At 38.7% G+C, this 14,439-nt stretch overlaps 1 protein-coding gene across 5 annotated transcripts in view; it reads left to right on the top strand.

Annotated features, from left to right (window-relative positions):
• The window catches only part of LOC127624808 (rho GTPase-activating protein 24-like), a 123,059-nt gene extending 108,975 nt beyond the window's left edge, over positions 1-14,084 (top strand). For 2 of the 5 annotated variants that reach the window (XM_052099741.1, XM_052099740.1), the window contains exons 3-8: positions 6,828-7,035; positions 7,903-8,035; positions 9,564-9,637; positions 10,109-10,230; positions 10,983-12,063; positions 12,742-14,083. In XM_052099741.1, the coding sequence (XP_051955701.1) occupies positions 6,828-7,035; positions 7,903-8,035; positions 9,564-9,637; positions 10,109-10,230; positions 10,983-12,063; positions 12,742-12,985 (1,862 nt within the window). In that variant the 3' untranslated portion in view covers positions 12,986-14,083. Of the gene's footprint in view, positions 1-6,827; positions 7,036-7,902; positions 8,036-9,563; positions 9,638-10,108; positions 10,231-10,982; positions 12,064-12,741 lie in introns of all 5 variants that reach the window. The other 3 variants (XM_052099739.1, XM_052099743.1, XM_052099742.1) reach the window with 3 other exon arrangements.
• The last annotated feature ends 355 nt before the right edge of the window (positions 14,085-14,439 follow it).

Genomic DNA, 14,439 nt, shown 5'->3' with positions numbered 1-14,439 from the left:
ATATAAACAAATTTTTATTGATTTCCAGAAGAAGAAAACAACTAAATCGTGATATACGTCGTTATCGTGATATAAAATTTGTTATTGTCGTGATGTAAGATTTTGGTTATATTGTGTGTGTTAACATGATGCAAAGAACCACGGATTTAAGTGGTCCTTCATTGACTGTTAGTTTAATTAGACAAAATACCATCATGTAATTTAGAAGCTGCTTTTCTAAAAATAAATTATAACGTTCAGAATCCTGGAGAGAAACTTTGTCTCTTGAACTCACAGTATTGAGTTTCCTTTTTAATCAACTCTCATTGTGAGCTGTGTAATTGCTGTTGGTTATCCACTTGTCTCTCTCACTGTGTAAATGAGTGATCTTGTTCATTGCCGTGTGGGTGTGTTTGCAGGTGTACTCATTTATTCACACACACACACACACACACACACACACACACACACACACACACACACACACACACAGTTTGGTTTCCATGTTTTATGGGGACTTTCCATAGACATTATATTCTATCCCCTAAACCTAACCCTACCCCTAAACCTAACCCTCACAGAAAACTTTCTGCATTTTTACATTTTCAAAAAACATAATTTAGTATGATTTATAAGCTGTTTTCCTCATGGGGACCGACAAAATGTCCCCACAAGGTCAAACATTTCGGGTTTTACTATCCTTATGGGGACATTTGGTCCCCACAAAGTGATAAATACACGCTCTCTCACACACACACACACACACACACACACACACACACAAACACACTTATCTCATTAGGTTATACACTTCTAGTGTTGTGATTAAGTTGTTTTAACAGTTTAAAGTTTGCTCTCCAGTCTGTAAGAATGGCTCATTCTTGTGTGGCCATCTAAATAATTAATTGTTTGGCCAGAGTGGTCAGAAATAAACATTCATCCACAAAAATAAAGTGGAGATGTAACCCTGCCTCATGTGAGAGACAGATTTAGGCTTGGAGAGGCAAGCATAAGGTGTTCTTGGTTATACAGCTTGTACTTAGACAAGTTGCATCAACTTTCAGCATTCGGTTTGGCTTAACTTGAGCTATCTTTTTGCAATTGCTTGTAAACATGGTAGAAATGTTGTTTGTGTGTTCACTATTGCTTATCTGTGATTAAATCACTATTCCAGGTTAAACACAAATTAAGCTCATTCGATAGCCTTTGTGGTATGTTGATTCCACAAAAATGTATATCAACTTGTCCCTTCTTTTCTTAAAAAGGTGCAAATATTTAGGTTACAGTGAGACTCTTAAAATGTAAGTGAATGGGGCAAATTTTTGAAATACTCACTTTTTCAAAATTATAGCCACAAGACAAACAATGTGATATAACATGATTTTAGTATGATAAAGTCTCTTACTATCCTTTTCTGTGTAATGTTAAATCCAATTTTACAACTTTTGTCAATTTTACAATTGAACTCAATTGGTTCACTGCGTTTTGACAAAAGGAGATGTTGTTACAATTTTGGTTGACATTCATGAATGTGTCGCCACACCAGGAACACAAAGACATTCATATCTCAGTGTGTGTGCATATGTTGCCAAAAGAATTGCGATACCTCAGGAATGCATCTTTTGTTCACATTTGTGGTTGTGAAAGTTAAGTTCCCTCCCACAGTCACCTGATTTATCCCACGGGTTAAAGGTCAGTGAGTCAAACAGTGTACAATATAATCATTGTAGGGATTCCATGGTGTTTCAAGGCCACCCAGTTGCCATGCTTATGTGTTGTACTCTACACTTAAATATCCTTGACCTTTAACATCTCAGTCATAGATTTGATTTGCATTTGTGTATCCTGCTGCAAGCTGCTGATATTTCATTAGATTTCAGACATACTTTAGGACCCTATCAGATAAAGGTTGATTTTGCTTCAAAAGTCAATTTTTACACAATGCTGACTCTGTATTCTGCTTGCATCTCTTATCAATGTGTTCAGCCAACTTTCAAAGACTTTCTCAGCTTTTCAACTGTGACATTTAAGTGTTTTCTTTGTGGTTAATAGAGTATTGACTGTCTCTTTGTTTCTGAGGCAGCAGTGTGATCAAGAAAATACTTGATGCTGATACATCTAAGAGAATAAGATCGCATAAAAGTTGAAAGTTCACCAATTAAGGAATTTTTTTTGTATAGGATCCAAATATAATGCTAGCTATATGCACTGCAAAAATGGAAAAGATCAAGTGCAAGAGTCTCCTTTTAACACCTCGTCCTATCTAGGCACGACGTGGCCATTTTCAAGCAATTTTTTCAAGTAACACTTCTGTCCCCACTGAAAGTATAATACAAAAAAAAGCTAAATAACATAAAAATCACAGCCAAATAGAACACGTTTCTTGTTTAATATACAGCTGTATAGAATGGGATTTTGGAACCATGATATTAACTTGTGGCCAGAGCTAAAAAACAAAACAAAAAACAAGCGACCGACAAAATATCTTGTTGTGCATCTTTGTGGCTGGTTCAGAGTACCACTTGCTAGGTAAATGCACTTCAAGCCTTGGTTAAAGTTTTTACTAGTTTTGCATAGCCAGACTTTTCAGACTGATCACACTGTAAATTCAGCAGCAGTAGGTCGAAAGTTTTGCTGCTGAAATCAGTCAGTGCTTATGGAAATTAGAATCACTGCCCCAGTGGCTGAAGCTGTAAATGTTGTTGAACATATGGGCATGTGGGAGCTTCAGTTTCCAGGTGAAATCTCTACAGAGTTGTGACAAAAGCATAAATGATTGTAAGTTATGCAGTCAATAGTATTAGTAGCTTTAGATGGAAAGGTGAACACAGTTAAACGGATGGCACTTCTCAGTAATTCGCCAAATTGGGTTGATTTCAGGGTACATAAACTTTTGAAAGCAACATCTTGATTTTCTGTGTGATCATGTTGGACTTTTGACTATCGACATAAAGTCTGGTCCATTTCGCAGCCTTTTCTGGCCTAAAACTGCCCACTTAGACAGGAAAAGTCTGTCTTAGATGTAAAGCTACCAACCTCTTTTCTGTTTGTTTTTACATGCTGTTCAGGGGCTGGTATATCTGAAATAATTGATACCACAACAACAGACAATAATAAATATTAGTATGATACAAATTGTTGAATAGCAGTGTCAGTCCACAACTAGTTGTACCGAAAAGAAGCCACCTAAGGCTAAGACTAGATTCCATCCATCTATCTATCTTCTATAGCTGCTTGTACTATGCAGGGTCGCAGGTTAAGACTAGATTCTACCAACACAAATGAGTTAAACAGAGCCTCAAGCCATGATCTCTATAGGAGCCTTCACTGTGAGAAGTCAAATCAGGACCTTTAATAAAGTCCCATATTTGCTGCTTTTAAAATGTCTAATCTCCTACTTAACTGCGAGAGCTAAGGCTGCTCAGAGCTCATGAGAATGTAAAGTTCACTGTACATGTTTGATTTATAAAGGTCTGATTCATGTGTTAATCCTTGCTTGAAGGCTTAATAATACAAAGGATATTCATTAAGAATGCAAAGGGGTCCTTATATTCTATTCAGGAACATAAAAAAAAAATCCTTTTGCCTTTAATCTTTTGTGATTTTCGATGAACTAGAGAACCTTCTTGGGTGAGAGTCATTTGTCCACAGCTATTGTGGAGCTATGTGTGGAGTGCTGTTTTTGAAAGCACTTCCACAAAACATGGCAATGTGAACTGCAGGAATGAGTATAGAGGGCTGGGAACAGCCACAACAGATGATTACACCGCTAATCAGCTTAGCAACTTTTTGAAAGCTAACCTTGGGAGAATGGGGGGGTTGGTTCCAGGCCCTGTTGTACTCTCTCTGCTCTGGAGTACTCCCTGTTGTACTCTCTCTGCTCTGGAGTTCAGGCTAAGTTTGAGCTATGGATGGATGGAGCAGTCTGTCTCCTCCCCTCTGAATCCAAACCTCCAAACATAAGAGACCGAGAAAACCTCAAATGTGTAAGATAATGACAAGACAAGAGAAGAGACAAGAAAACCAAAGAGAAGACGTCAAATGTATGAGATGGAAAGGTTAGTGATGATGGCATTATACAGGCTCTGGAGGGGAGTACCAGGCGGCGTTCTCGGGACACAAGTGGATCGCAACCACCTCTCTCCACCTGAGGTCCTCCGTGTACCTGTGGGCCGCCCCGCCATCCAGGGTAGTGAGAGCGGAGGGGTCGGTTCCGTGCAGGAAAAGGTTATTTGCGCCGCCCTGACCCGTGGAACCGATCGTGTAGCCGTGGTGGTGGGGGGGGGGGGGGGTGGAGGTTTCCAGTCCAGACTTGCGCTCGCGGCGACCCGGGAAAGCATAGCGGACATCTGCGCGTCAGCCTCAGACTGGGCGAACAGACCGAAGGTGGCAACCCAGACGAGTCATCAGCATCATGCTGTGACGCTCTCCGATGTCGTCATCCAATTTCGGGGGCAATTTCAAATTGCATACCTCTGCAATTCATTCTGGCATGCTGGATATCAGCTTCTGGGCCAAATTCATGGTATTCACAGTATTCATGGTAGCATTCACTGTTTCTTCTCCGAACAATTGATTTTCCAGATGTCCCAAAAAGTCGGAAGGGGGCTCCATCAGAGAAAATAACTTTGCACCAGTCTTCTGCTGTCCAATCCAATTTCCTGCAGACTTTCAGTCTGTCCTTGATGTTTTTCTTGGAGTAGTGGCTTCTTTGCTGCCCTTCTTGACACCAGGCAGTTGTCCAAAAGTCTTCGCCTCACTGTGCATGCAGATGCAGTCATACCAACAAGGATGTCCTGAAGAATTCTTCACTGCAGTTGAACCTCTCTCCTTGAAGTTCTTGATGATCCGGTAATGGTTCTTTCAGGTACAATATTCTTTATAGCAATTTCCTTGCATGTGAGGCCATTTCGATGCAAAGCGATGATGGCTGCATGTCTTTCTTTGGAGGTAGCCATTGGAAGCACTTCTTCCCTCCTTTTATAGTAATCAGTCTGCTGTTATAATCCAATCAGAATGATTGAGTACTAGTCAGGTGAAATCACTCTTTCACACTTTCCCAGGTGCTGCTGATATGATTAGTGAAATTATGTTAGCTGGTCATTTTGTGCCAGGGCCAAAAAAACTGTGAAACCATTATGAAGCTGTTCTGTATTAGATAGTTGTAAATTTTTATAGAATGTCTTTCTTCATTAAGTATGGCACAGTGAGCACTGCATGTCACAGGTTTGGTACAGTGAGTGCTTTTGCTCAGGTGACAGAAGAGTCTGCCCAAAAGACATACATTTTGCTCTGTAAGAACATAAATTAGAGGAAACACTGCTGCTGACTCCATATTTTTAAGCTAAAGCAGGAAGTAGTGGTAAAACCCTTCCTGTCTTCTGGGCTTAGTTGAGTTTGTACCATCTCGTACTTCATGTCTGCATCCGCAGACCCGTAAAGCTCCACCGATACAAAAGTTCTAGGAAGTCTGCCCTAATCCCCACTCATATGCATGCCACATGCGAATCACGCTTGTTTTAAGCACCAGTGATGCAGACAAAACACCAGTGGAGGAAAGGGAGTGTGCGATTTTCTTCTCAGAGAGCGTGAAGTTTCCAGAAATATTTAGGCTGAAAGAAAAGTGTAAAACATGCTGATTTTAGCTACACTTTTCTCACCTTTATTGGGGATTTCTGTCATTCTTCTTGAGTTAAAGTTACTTTTAAGTTTCTAAACAGTATGTCAAATGCCTCAATACTTTTTAAATTACATTTCAGTTGATATGCTTTTGTAATATTGTAAATACACGGGTTTTATTAAGTCAAGTCAAATTTATTTGTATAGCACTTTAGCTGTACATAAAATTATGCTATAAAGAATATAATGAATATAATGCCAATATTAGTTATTTATGTTTAGAACTGTTAGTGATTAAAAATAGTAAACTAAGTAAGTGTTGTGGGACAATGATTAAACAAAATAATTTTATATTAACTATAAGTTTTAGTGTTAAAGTCCTTGAAGTCATCGCATATTAACTGAGGAAATACACGTAGGTGCATTGTCCATTGATTTTGGCAGATCAAGGCTTTTGTTAGTGGTTAATTCATTTTCTATGTAGTTTACAATAGTGTTTTCCCCTCAAGTGACACAATTGATTAAGGTATCATTCAGTGAGGTGCATCGCAGTCCAGCTGGAAGCTATATGGCAGGTAATTTTGGTAAAGTCCATCCTGAGGTTTTAGGCAGTGGCTCATTACGAATCCCATGTCTTTGAGTTTGCATCAATTCATCCTCTGTGAAGCCTTAGTAGACTGAAGTGAAATCTGGCTGGCACATGCTGCAATTAGTCATCATCACTCAGCATCACATTGGGAATCGAACATCAGGCATGGATCTGGCAGGCTCTGGTAACCTCTGCATATGTTCCGGCAGACCTAACTATAGCAGCAAAGTTATGAATTGTGGGATAAATTAAGTGTATGTCTGGCTGAATAGATACGTTTTTAGTCTAGACTTAAACTGAGAGAGTGTGTCTGAGTTCCGAACATTGCTAGGAAGACTATTCCATAGTTTAGGAGCCAAATATGAAAATTATTTCCCTCCTTTTGTGGATTTAGATTTTCTTGGTATTGTTAACAAGCCAGAGTTTTGCGATCGTAATGAGCGCGATGGATTATAGTGTGTCAGATGTCCACTTAAGCAAGTTGGAGCTAGACCATACAAAGCTTATTAAGTAATTAACAGAATTTTTTAATTAATTTACCTGAGCACTGAAATTTACATCTGGTATAATGGCAGGAATGTAATATATCAGCAGAATATTCATGTTACATTCAAGCTGTACTTTATCTATATTTTTCCAGGAATCTTTGGTCAAAAGTTGGAAGAGACGGTTCGATACGAGCGTCGCTATGGAAACAAAATGGCACCCATGCTGGTGGAGCAGTGTGTGGACTTCATCCGGCGATGGGGATTAAGAGAGGAAGGGCTTTTCCGTCTGCCTGGACAGGCCAACCTTGTCAAAGAGCTCCAGGATGCTTTTGACTGTGGAGAGAAGCCATCTTTTGACTGGTATAGCATGCCCTTTAGCCTAACCCTAAACCACAACCTAATCTAACCCTAACTCCAAATACACATACAGTCTCTAATACACAATATAAATATTTATATAAAAAGCACCTTATTTAATCAGAGTTACCTTATATAAAACCAGCTTAGGCTTCTTTTTTCCACAGGGATCGTTATCATGTTCCACAAACCATCACGTTCAGATTAGTCCAGATTCTCCATATTGTTTCTTTTCTTTATCTCTCTCTGTCTCAGGAACATTGAGAAATGTAAATACAATATTCATGGAGAATTAGATTTGGAATACACCTTTTTTTTTTAAATGTCTGCCCCTTTGATATCTATCTATTGTTATTACATCAAATGCTTCTCTCTAGAGTACAACAAATAACCTGTTTAAGATTTTGCTGGTTTAAGTCGCCTGTTTTAGGCTATTGTCCTCTCAGGACACTACCTTAAAATGTGTCACTTCGATGCTCGACAACTTTTTTATTTAAAATAAGCTTTCTCTGCACTTCCATGATTCCCGACACTGCAATTCACATCAACAGCTGTCTCTCAAATTATTCAGTCTGCTATTTTAGCGCTTTATTGACCAACTAGTCGACTAACTGTTGACATAACCCACCGATTAATCGATTTTGAAATTATGTCATTTTGCACATCCCTACCACCCATCCCACTGATTCTGCCCGGGTAGAATTCATTAATCCTACACTGCTATCATTTTTCTATAATTTTAAACACTGCTATTTTTATCACTTCTTTTCTTAATGTTTCTCACACTGTATGCTTCTAGTTTACTGTTTTGATGTAGAACTGATCTTTAATATTCATTAATATGGATACTCTTCTGGTTTATCCTTACAGTAATACAGATGTACACACGGTAGCCTCCTTGCTGAAGCTGTACTTGAGAGAGCTTCCTGAGCCCGTCATTCATTTCTGTAAATACGACGAGTTTCTGGCCTGCACCAAACTCCTCAGCAAAGACCAGGATGCAGTAAGTGCTCTTATAACATGTTGATTCTGTTAATGTAGAACAAATGGGATTTTTATTTTGTAATTAAGTATTGTTTTTTTCTCCTTGAAAGTGTTTTTAGGGAACCACTGATTATAAAAATCTAGATTTTTAAGCATATTTTGCTATGGGGTAAAGTTTGTGAAACTTTGGTGGCGATGGGAAAAATTATATATATATATATATATATATATATATATATATAGCTTTACTATGGCAAGGATAAATGGACATAGGAATAATGTAAAAAACAAAACAAAAGGTGGTGGCCAGGGCCTTAATAAACCTTATTATGTTGGCTCATGAATTTAATTAGGTGACGTAACATTCGCTCAAGGAAAGTGGCCGCTAGCTATGGTACACTTAGCACTTGCACAATCGTTCAGTCAAAGCAGTCATCATTGTATTGATAAATTGTATTGATAAATATACATTATAAACTATAAACTGTATATGCTCTGTTAATGAATATTTATTAGATGACAACATTCACTCAGTAGCCACATAAATGGCCACTTGTCATAGTAAGATTACTGCTATTGCTTTTATTCAATTCCCTGTTGATGCAACTGACTGATGGCCGGTGTTCATTGGACCAGCTACTTTTATTTTTCTTATTTGTACTATGGTTTTTTTTTCTCAATGAGAGTTACCTCTCACTATTTCTTTTGTTTGAGTTTGGGTAAAATTTAGCTTGATTGATACCTTCAGGCAGAAAATAATGTGATTCAGCACCTTATGATGCCCCTATAATTCTTCTTTTCTTTCATCTGACATCCCTCCATTCCTTTTTCTGAGCCTGAACTACTACAGTAGCTTGGGTCCAACCTGAGGGACAGAATCTGACTTTCAAGTTCAACTTTTACCTCACAAATCACAAGCACATCCTGCTAGTGGCTGTTGAATTGTTTGGGGAAAGAATCAAAGTGCATGGTAATTTTAAATTACTGCCCAGATGTTTTGAATGAGATTTGTACCTATGAAAATCCCTAGGGTGAGTACACGACTACATTGGCAGACACAAAGAATCATGGCACCATATCAAATGAAGCAAAAGGCTTTAGTCGATCCATTTGTATTGTGAAAAATAGCCTTCTCGTCTGCTGCAGCAAAGCCATTTTCATCAGAGTAAGCCTGCAGGGAAAAACAAATCGACCATGAAAGGGATGTAGCGCTGCATCATTAAAGCTGGAATGTCATGAATTGTTAAACCCTTTGACCCAGGCTAAGAATAATATTATACTAATAATTAAATACATTGTGATGTGAATATTTAAAGTCAATTAGGAATAGTTCAAATAGACTTTAAATACTTTTAAGGCAATGGGGCAGGTTAGATTGTTTTTTAATTCAATACTTTTAATTTATTTTTAATACAATAATCTTATGGTCATGCATATTAGTCCAGGATGTTTAAAATTTGATTACGGTAATCAGTTATAAGAAATGCATGAAGGTTTTTGTATCCTAACTGTGTATTTAATTAATTGATTTTTCTGTCTCTACACAGGGAAGGAAGGAATTAAGAAGGCATGTGGAAAGTCTTCCACTGGTGAACTACAATTTGCTTAAATACATATGCAAGTAAGCACTTTTTAAAGCTGCAAGGGCTGGTTGGTATTATATTATACAATACATCATATGTGTACTGTTCGCCTCATTTGGTTTGCAATAATCAAGTTTAAAAATGAAAAATAATCAACTGAGATGAAGTACCTTTCAAAGCATTTGTAAAGCATTTATATCAATGGAGTATCCAAAAATTGTCATTACCGCATGGTTTCTTAATATATAAACCATTTTTTTTATATCCAGCCATAATAACTACAAGATATCATGATTTATGCTATTACTTTAATATATATTTACTTATACCATACTACATAGGATTTTGGTCATAACAACGACCCTTACAAGCCATTTTCATGTAATCTTCATTTTTGACTTTCAGTTTATACTATGGAATTTGGATTTAGCAGAGGGCATTTTAAATATTTCAACATGCACTTTTAAAGAAATGTAATTTATGCATTTTAATATCCATCTATCCATCAGGTTTTTGGATGAGGTGCAGTCATACTCAGGGGTCAATAAAATGAGTGTACAAAATCTGGCGACAGTCTTCGGGCCAAATATATTGAGGCCAAAGGTCGAGGACCCAGTGACTATAATGGAAGGTAGGTCTTTTTTTACTAACCTTTATTTAACCAAGAAGTCCCTTGAGATTAAATCTCTTTTTCGAGGGAGACCTGGCCAAGAAAGCACACCGAACAGACATTAGACAAAATTAGGACACAATAATGAAAGCAATGGACTACAATTACTGATTCAAGCTTATATATAGCAATTGCACTCTTCAGTCTTACACTTTTTTATCAAAGATTTGAATTCACCCAAGGTAACAAAGTGATTTACATGTAATGTGTTCTGGATGGAATTACATGACCAAGTTGCAAAATAAGAAAATGCTGTTTTTATCCATATCACACACTACTGAGTGGAACACCTCATGGAATTGATTGACAAGCACAGTTTTCTTTCCTTTTCATGTATTTTCTATTGAAACATCGAACTGCTGGACCCATTTTTTAATAGCCAGTAGGCTTTCATTCCATTACAGTCATGATCAATGATTAATGATTTGCTTCTTTCTAGTCAGTTGCAAGTGGTATTAAGGGGAGGGGCATTCCCATTCTAGAGAGCATTAGATTGGACAAAAATCTGTGTAGTGCAAGAAAATGTATCAATATTTTTGGTCCATTTAACCAGAAGTGAAAGACTGTAAATTTTAAATGTGTAATGGTTAATTTTGTTAAGGTGTCTCCTAGCATATAGATGGCTTCAAAGCTAACAGACATGATCTAAAAGCCAAAAAAACTCCAAAATGTATATTAATGGCATCTTTAATATCTGTTTGCGTTGTTTGCAGGCACAGTTCTGGTCCAACAGCTAATGGCCGTTCTGATTGGTCAGCACGATTTTCTTTTCCCACCCGAAGAGGACCATACTAGCACTCTGGAATTGGTCAATAACAACAACAATGAGCTGCAAAAACAACCAATGAATTGTCAACAACAAAACAAAGAGAACAACAACACTGCTGGCATACGACAATGCACCTGGGACACTCCCGAATCACCCAGCCGGGTGCCATTGGACAATGGCTCTCCCCGCCTGGGAAGCCCTCGTAATAGTTTTATAGGTCCACGATTCGAGGTAACCCGTAGTCCGCCGCTTACGGTGAAAAAGAACCCAGCGTTCAGTAAAGGCAGTGGAATTGTCACTAACGGCTCCTTCAGCTCATCATCTTCTTCCTCAGGCGACGCCAATCAAGAGAAGAGCCAGACTTTGCCCAACACGTGTACCCTGCAGACCCGACGGGCAGGTGCGATGAAAGGCTTGGGCACCAAGATGGGGGTTCTGAATGGTGTTGTGCGAATGGGCGTGTCCAGCACGGATGGGACGAATGGGACTCTAAATGGGCATAATGGACTCTGGATGCCCAATGGTCATGTCGCAATGCGTGAGGGGAAAGCACGAGACACAGAGCACCAGCAGAATCGCTTGTCCACATACGACAACGTCCATATCCAGCAGCAGACACAACAGATGCAGCCCAGTCTCAGCAGCAGCTGTGAGGACAAGCAGAGCGTGGACAGCGCCACCTGGTCCACATCATCTTGTGAGATCTCTCTGCCAGAGAACTCCACCTCTTGTCGCTCTTCCACAACAACTTGTCCAGAGCAGGACTTCTTTGGCAGCAATTTTGAGGACCCGTTGTTGGACGGGCCGGTACAGGAGGACAACGGACTGGTACCAGAGGACAAGGAGCAGAGTACCAGTAACGGAGGAGGTCGGGGGAGCAGAGGAACAAGCAGTAGTGAAAACAGTGAAACGGCATTTGCTGTAATCAATGGACCGACCAATCACAGTGCACTGCACAGCCTGGTGGCCAGCCTCAAACAGGAAATGCTCAAGCAGAAGAATGAATATGAGGCCAGAATCAAGAGGTAAGATTCATATTCAACCATACTGTTCTTAGTACTTGAAAATACTTGAAGACAACTTGTGCCAATGTTTGCCTTTGTCTTTCTTGTCTATGGAAGATGTTTGTTTTAATGTTGTTGTAAAATTACCGTTTAAGCAACATTTTCCAAAAGAAATGTTTTCCTTCATGTTGTTACAAAACTGCATGTCTTTCTTTCTGTGTGACTTTATTTATCATAATGAGCACTGTTGACATTTAACAATAATGACATTTTTTTTTGAGTTTCCATCTGGGCCTGCCAATGAGGTTTGACATCACTGATGTCAAGAATGTTGTGATGCATCTTGAGAAGACTTGGAATAGAGCACATGAGTCATTTATATACTCTTTTATAGTACTTTTTTGTTTAAATTGAATCTTGACAGCCCCAGTCCCCATTCATTTTGGGCAAACTAACCCGCACTGAACTAATCACTGGGCTAAAGCACATAAGCTAAAAGCACATAACTGTTAATCAGAAGGTCGCTGGTTCGATCCCCACAGCCACCACCATTGTGTCCTTGAGCAAGGCACTTAACTCCAGGTTGCTCCGGGGGGGATTGTCCCTGTATTGTCCTTTGGATAAAAGCGTCTGCCAAATGCATAAATGTAAATGTAATGTAAAGTCTTTACATTTCCCCCTACCCTATCTTCCCTGTAGTCTGGAACATCGTAATCTAGAGTTGGAGACAGTGATGGCGAATCTCCATGAAGAGTTGGACCAGGAGAAGAAGAAATACACCATGGTGGAGATCAAGCTGAGAAACGCTGAGCGAGCCAAGGAAGATGCAGAGAAGAGAAACGAAATGCTACAAAAAGAGATGGAGCAGTTCTTCTCCACTTTTGGAGATCTGACTGCAGACCCACGACGACCTGATAGAGCCAACACCATCTGGATCCAGTGAGATGTGGTGCATGGTAGCATTTGGTTCAGGCTTGTGTTGAGGACGGTCTACTACAAACAATCACTCAATGACCAGTTTTGTTACATTATGTGGGCTGTGACAGACAGAATCTGAATAAATGTACTTGTCCTGAATTGACTTGTCCTCAGTCATTGCCTGTTTGGTGCAAAGATTCGACACAGCTGAGCGAAGCCCACCGAGCCCAATTTCAAAATGAACATGGACCAGTCGTGAAAATGTTGTTGGACTAAACCATTTGGATTCATTGGATTGACTATTGCAGACTGTTGCTGTTGAATTTGTGACCGGAATGAACAGTACATCCTCCTGAAGGACAACTGAACCTTGAAGGTTTCTAACATTTCTTATTGTGATACAACCAAATGTGTCCTTGCCATATGTCACCTGTGTGTGTGTGTGTGTATATATATATATAAGCAAAACGATGTTAAAAATTCCACAATGATAAACTATGTCTGTATAAATGCAAATCAAAGTAAAATGTTGATGTACTAATATTTATAGAGAGAGTTCTCCATGTGTTACATACAAATTTTATATCAAGGCTTTTCCTTGCACTTAAAAATACTTGATTTTTTTTTCAACATGGTACAGATATGAGATTGTGTGGCATACATTTGCATTTTGTTCCCTCTGTCTTCCCTCACACTTTTCTCCGATATTTCATTGTTACATCCAAATTGCCACAGAGCTTGCCACACGACCAAAAACATGTAAATACATGCGTAAAAAATGGTGTACACTTGGCCTGTCTTTGTCATTCTTACCAATAGCACATTATGCTTTAAGCAGCGCTAGACAGAAAAAAATCTATTAAAATAAAGGCCAAGGTGTGACAATTCAAACCTGTTAAAGGTGATACTGGTTTTTATTGTCTGTTTTTAATTCTTGCCACTGTCCATGCTTCTATTGTGGCTTCATATAGTCAGTGAAATGTGATTAAATTAAATTATTTGACTTACTTTTAACTGGGTCTTAATTTTTGTCTTATTTTTCTGCAGTATATCAGTCGCTGAAATCAGTGGGTGGCCTGATATTTACAGTCACAAAATGAACATTTTTCAAAAGAATCAAAGACAACATCTTCCCAAACTAATTCAGGGCATTGTCCATGAGGCCCTCTAAAAGCAGCCCTTGGTTGAAAAATGTTTGTGATGATTTGTAATGCTAACTCCAATGGTTGTAATTCTTAACAATGTATAAAAAGCATCATAGAACACACAGAATGATGCAGAATGCAAACTTACTCATGACCTGATCTTGACTATGAAAAGGGATGGATATTTAATCTCTTAACAAATTTGTGGTGTATTTATCACTTTGTGGGGACCAAATGTCCCCATAAGGATAGTAAAACCAAATGTTTGACCTTGTGGGCACATTTGTCGGTCCCCATGAGGAAAACAGCTTATAAATCATACTAAATTATGTTT

The sequence above is a fragment of the Xyrauchen texanus genome, chromosome 31 (genome assembly GCF_025860055.1).
Source record: "Xyrauchen texanus isolate HMW12.3.18 chromosome 31, RBS_HiC_50CHRs, whole genome shotgun sequence".
NCBI classification, from domain to species: domain Eukaryota; kingdom Metazoa; phylum Chordata; class Actinopteri; order Cypriniformes; family Catostomidae; genus Xyrauchen; species Xyrauchen texanus.
Note: the sequence above shows the minus strand (reverse complement) of the source record. Positions and strands in the feature narration are given on the sequence as shown.